This window comes from Bufo gargarizans, chromosome 7 (genome assembly GCF_014858855.1).
Source record: "Bufo gargarizans isolate SCDJY-AF-19 chromosome 7, ASM1485885v1, whole genome shotgun sequence".
Classification (NCBI taxonomy): Eukaryota; Metazoa; Chordata; class Amphibia; order Anura; family Bufonidae; genus Bufo; species Bufo gargarizans.
In genome coordinates, this window is record NC_058086.1 from 32,541,469 (window position 1) to 32,547,908 (window position 6,440).

General features: G+C 42.5%; 1 protein-coding gene across 1 annotated transcript; it reads right to left on the bottom strand.

Annotated features, from left to right (window-relative positions):
* Positions 1–439: 439 nt before the first annotated feature.
* On the bottom strand, positions 440–1,672 carry FOXE3 (forkhead box E3). Its single transcript, XM_044302272.1, has one exon. It carries the CDS (start codon positions 1,670–1,672, stop codon positions 440–442), a length of 1,233 nt encoding a protein of 410 aa, XP_044158207.1.
* Positions 1,673–6,440: the final 4,768 nt, after the last annotated feature.

Consider the following 6,440-nt stretch of genomic DNA (forward strand, 5'->3'; position numbering starts at 1 on the left):
TAGATAGATAGATAGATATAGGGATGAGATGGATGGATAGATAGATAGATAGAATTATATATATATATATATATACATACAAATAGATAGATAGACAAAAGATTGAATTAGATAGATAGATATAGAGATAGATATAGAGATAGATAGATAGATAGATAGATAGATATAGAGATAGATAGATAGATAGATAGATATAGAGATAGCTATAGACATTGCATTATGTATCAGGCACAGTAATGAAGAAAATCTGACTCTTTTCACCTGAAGACAAGATTTATTTCTGTGCTACAAAGAATTGTATTTGAAAATATAGATAGAAAGTAACATATTACATATTCAGTGCATTATATTTCATAAATGACATCACCTGGAATACAGACGTCAATCATAAAGTTCTGGAATGTCTGAAGTCAATTAAAAAGTTATAAAATAATGATGTCTACATGTATCTTTCAAGCCCCGATGAAAAGTTAGGCTGTCTCATGTAGGAATTGTTATTATACTGACAGACCCCATTCATCTGTGGAGCTGGCAATGTCAGCAGTTGTTCTGTGTGTCCTATGCAGGCTGCAGTCCTCATGGACAGTCTGTTGGATGGGCCATAAATCTGAGAGTTATTGGGGGAATAGCTGGTCTGAGGCACAGAGATATGAGGAGGAGATGAGGCGTAGGAATAGGTCAAGTTGGAAGACATTGGGTTATTAGATCTATTCATAAGAGACCCGACACCAGAGGGGCTGACTGATTGAGTCTGGAAACAGGAAAGGTCCCCTACAGAGCAGCTGTTACCCAAGTTCTCAAGGTCTCCATTCAACCCAAGAGAGTGATGGGTGAGTTCTGATCCTGGAGATGGCTGCATCATGGTCTGTTGGTTAATCAAGCTGTCTATGCTGAACATCCTGTGTTGGGCTTGAACAGATCCACCAGGGGCTTGGTAGTGATGGACCATGGCTGGGTGGTGATGGTGGGATGTTGGGTTTATCTGGTGGTTGTACCCAGATCCCACACTGGAGTAAAGGCTGTTGGGGTAGGATGGTCTTCCAGCTGGCGTTGGAGTAAAAGCACTGCTATTCTGCATGTATCCAGGGTAAGTAGTGATATCTGTCCTCTTAAATCTCTTCCTCCTCCTTAAGAAGCTGCCATTGTCAAACATGTCCTCTGCTGCAGGGTCTAAGGTCCAGTAGTTGCCCTTACCTGGGTGTCCAGGTTCTCTGGGGATTTTCACAAAGCAGTCATTGAGGGTTAAGTTGTGTCTGATGGAATTTTGCCATTTTTTTGAGTTTTCCCTGTAGAAGGGAAACCTCTCCATGATGAACTTGTAGATACCACCCAAAGTTAGCTTCCTTTCTGGAGAGTTGGCTATGGCCATGGCAATCAAGGCTATATAGCTGTAGGGAGGTTTCCCACGTTGGACTGGACGTTTTCTTCTCCTTCCACCAGACGTTTGAATGTGTTCCTCATGTTGTCCTGGATTGATCTCCTCAGTAGGACTACAGCTCCCCTTGGGCTCAGACTTGATGGAAACTCCTTCCTTTACCCTCACTGAGCCTGGTGACTCCATGGACAGGTTGGGACTACTCCCCATAGGGCTGGAAGCCTCATTGGGGGAATGCTGAGAGTCCACAGTCATGGTGCACATGCCTGAGTAGTAGGAGAAATTTGCCAAATTCATAAACAAAACCCTCTCAGATTCTCCTCAGTAAATGTCATCTGGGTTCTCTCCAGACAGACCAGGTGCTGCTCTCCCTCCTCAGACCTGGCTTATATATCACAGAGCAACAAAAAACCTGGCGCCTCCCAATCCTCCAACACAATGTCCAAGCCATTCATTGCAATGCCCAACCCCTCATGGTCCCTGGATAGCCCTTAACCCTATGCAGAGGAGTCCCTGGGCCTGCACCCTGACACTTAGCACCAGCTGCTACTACTAGGACTGTGCATCTCTCTCTGGAGGAACTACAAATCCCTGCATGCCCTGTGCACCCAGGATGACCGTATCTGACGATCCACAAAAGCTGATGGGCAAGACTTCTGCTAGATCGGCATTCTGATGTAGAAAGAGGCACAAGAAGCTTTGGGTGAACTACAGGCCAAAATCTGCAATGTCTGAGGAGATCTGCTGAGGATCGGAGATCTGCTGATCCATCCGCAATTATTACACTGACTGCAGACTGAAAATAAAATGTACTGAAATCTCATCAGGAATTCATCGGATAATGTACTGCAGTCAATGAGCAATGGTGTTAACCACTTGTGTGCCGACACTGATCGCTACAATGAAGTCTGCGCCATCTGTAACCCTACACTATTATAGTTAGTAGATGTTCATATCGTTATGTCTACAGTCATCTCCTGCATAACAGCAGCAACAATATTACTACTACTAGTACTAACAATAATTATAACAATAGCAACATTGCTATTACTACTACTACTAACAATAATAACAATATTAATAATACTATTACTACTAATACTACCAATAATAATAATATTACTACTAACAATACTACTACTAATAATAACAATACTACTACTAACAATACTACTACTAATAATAACAATACTATTACTACTACTACTAATAATAACAATACTACTACTAACAATAATAATAATATTAATACTACTACTAACAATAATAATATTAATAATAATACTATTACTACTACTACCAATAATATTAATACTACTTCTAACAATACTACTACTGCTACTACTATTACTACTACTACTACTACTACTACTAATAATAATACTACTACTAACAATAATATTAATAATACTATTACTACTAGTACTACTAACAATAATAACAGCAACAATGCTATTACTACTACTACTAGTATTAACAATAATTATAATAATAGTAACAATGCTATTACTACTACTAACAATAATAATAATAACAGCAACAATGCTATTACTACTACTAAAAATAATAATACTATTGATACTACTACTATTAATAACAACAGCAACAATGCTATTACTACTATTATTACTGCTGCTACTACAAAAAAAATATTATTATTGCAAGAAAATTTAGACTAGAACCTTCAGAATCACAGGTGCATATCCATGAAGCAAACATAATATTATTATTATTATTATTATTATTATTATTATTATTTTTTAGCTAGGATATTGCAAATCATCAAAGTATTTAAAAAAAAATCTAAATATAATATTTTTGGCTACAATATTAAATCTATAATATTTGGTTCTGTTTTATTCAAAAATGTAATCTAATATATAATAAATACAAAAATTGAATATTTTTATTTAACATGATTGATACTGTTTATATATATATATATGTATATGCATATAGTATAAAGATAGACGGACTATAATGCATTCCTTATCATACAAGAGATCTAGTGGATTAAGTGGATGAGAGCTCCTGATAGCCGGATTACTGGATTTATAAACAGCTCCTCTACAGGGAATGTTAATTGGTATTTTTTGTAATCAGGGTTTTCTTATATGGAGGTAAACTAGGGGACTTAGTACCTGTGTAATTGCTTCTGTAATCAGATGGATATTTTAGCCTCCATTGCTGCCCTGGGAAAATAATTAGATGAGTCCTAGGAAGTCCTGACCGCTGCTTACCACTTACTTTACCGCTTTTAGGGCTCGTTCACACGACCGTGGTTTTGGTCCAAAATCCGATCTGCATTTTTTGCGGCTTGGGCGTGGACCCATTCACTTCTATGTTGCCGCAAAAGATGCGGACAGCACACGGAGTTGCTCCGTTCCGTGGCCCCGCAAAAGTTATGAGTCATGTCCTATTCTTGTCCGTTTTGCGGACAAAAATAGATATTTCTATAAGGCCTCATGCACACGACCGTTGTTGTGTCCCGTGTCCGTTGTTCCATTTTCCGTGATTTTCTGCGGACCCATTGACTTTCAATGGGTCCGTGGAAAACTCGGCTAATGCACCGTTTGTCATCCGCGTTCATGATCCATCAAGTCAATGGGTCCGTGAAAAAACACGGAGGCACACAAGATTGTCATCCGCGTCCGTTTTTTTCCTATCATTTGCATGGCAAACTTGGCTTAGATTTTTTTTACTTTCCTTTATGTCTGGTGATCCTGCAAAAATAAAGGAAGACACACGGAAACAAAAACGGACACGGATCACGGAACAACGGAACCCCTTTTTGCGGACCGCAAAAAAATACTGTCGTGTGCATGAGGCCTAAAGGGTCGTCCGTTCCGCAAATTGCAGAAGGCCAACGGGCGGTATCCGTGTTTTGCAGATCCGCAATTTGCAGAACCGCAAAACACGGCACGGTCGTGTGAACAAGCCCTTATTCTGTATATTGTCAATACATTGTCCCTACTCAAGACTAAAGTCAACAGAAATAGGTGATTTCAACCATTTCAGCTATCCTTTGAAAAAGCAGCACGAGTGATCATCTGGCGGACAGCAGACTCCTTTCTCAGGTCATGTGTCAGGTATGATGGGTTTATTTGGCCGATCATTTGCCGTTGTGCTGAAGGATGAAAAATTGGATTCCCTGGCCAGCCTGCTAATGCTTCATGTATCCTGCCCGGGGAATGGGGGCTCCTAGGACTCTCATTCCTGACACTCGGGATCACCATGAACTAGCAAGACACCATAGTATCTGAGCAGCAGATTGTGCTGTGTGAACAGCTTAAAGGGGTCCTCTCACTTCAGCAAATGGCATTTATCATGTAGAGAAAGTGAATACAAGGCACTTACTAATGTATTGTGATTGACCATATTGCTTCCTTTGCTCATTTTTTTCATCACATTATATACTGCTTGTTTCCAGGGGTTACGACCACCATGCAATTCAGAAGCGGTGGTCGTGCTTCACACTATAGGAAAAAGTGCCGACCTCTTTGATGGCCTGGATTGTGGGAGCGCACATAGGTAGGCATGCACAGCAGCTCCCGTCCCGGCCACCTTGTATCTGCACTGCAGCGGTGGTCGCAATCCTTGGATACGAGACGTGTATAATATGATAGAAACATGAATCCAGTCAGCAAAGGAGGCAATATGGACAATCACAATACATTAGGAAGTGCCCTGTATTCACTTTCTCTACATGATAAATGCCATGTGCTGAAGGGAGACAACCCCGTTAATTTGCACTGAGAACAGATGCACCCTCTGCCAAGCTGAGCATGCATGTGTATGTTGGGAGGAATAGCTGTCTAAGGCTAGTTTCCCACTAGCGGCAAGGAACTCCGGCAGGCTGTTCCGGCTGGTGTCGGATCTGTGCTGCCGCTAGTGCACGCGTGCCCCCGGACTGCCGCTCCGGCCCCATTGACTATAATGGGGGCGGGCCAGAGTTCAGGTGGCAGCACAGCAAACATACCGAGAGGCGGCCGGAATAAAACTACATGTCAGCATGTTTGCCGTGCTGCCGCCGGAACTCCGCCCCGCCCCCATTATAGTCAATAGGGCCAGAGCGGTAGTCCGAGGGCACGCGTGCACTAGCGGCAGCACGGATCCGACAGTCTATTCACCCGCCGGAACAGCCTGCCGGAGTTCCTTGCCGCTAGTGTGAAACTAGCCTTAGGGTTCTTGCACACAAACGTATTTTCATTCTGTTCCGTTTTTTTGCGGACTGTATATGGAACCATTCATTTCAATGGGTCCGCAAAAAAAACAAAACAGAAGGTACTCCGTGTGCATTCCATTTCCGTATTTCCGTTCCGCAAAAAAATAGAACATGTCCTATTATTGTCTGCATTACGGACAAGGATAGTACTGTTCTATTAGGGGCTGTTCCGTTCCGCAAAATACAGAATGCACACGGACGTCATCCGTATTTATTGCACACCACAAAATACATATGTTCGTGTGCAAAAGGCCTAAACTGTATGGTCAGCTATATGGACGTGCGACCTGTGTGGTCGCACAGAATGCATCACCTGTCCCAACTGAATGGGGCACCACTGGCTTGGACACCCAGAACTCGCACCCCGGACCACGAACTTGTTGCCCCGGCATAATCTAAGGCTGGTGTACAAGATGTAGCCACATTAGTATTATTTTGGCGCTGTATGATTCTACTATCTGGCAGTATATGGTACAGAGGGCGAACCAACCAAAGCCAACCTCGTCACCCCAAAGAAATGACTGGAATTATCTGAAAGCAGCAGAAGGACAGAGACGGCGCAGAGACAATCCAATCTACTACTCACCTTCCGGTCCCATGAGCAGTTTACCAGGAGCTTCCTCTTCTGGGTCACCGACTTCTCGCCCTGTACGTGTTATCAGTGCGATACACCGAGGAGACACCTTGTCAGGAAGTGAGCAGCTCAGGTGATGGGCGAGGGTCATGTCATGACTACTTCTGACCTGAGATTTCCTGGAAGGACTTGCACAGGATTTACACATGCCAATAACGTAGCATCAGGGGCCCCGTAAAGGAGCGGGTGCAACGGGCCCTCACCTT

Excerpts from the sequence above, each read along its gene's own strand:
- FOXE3 (XM_044302272.1), bottom strand. The coding sequence starts at position 1,672 with ATGAATTTGGCAAATTTCTCCTACTACTCAGGCATGTGCACCATGACT.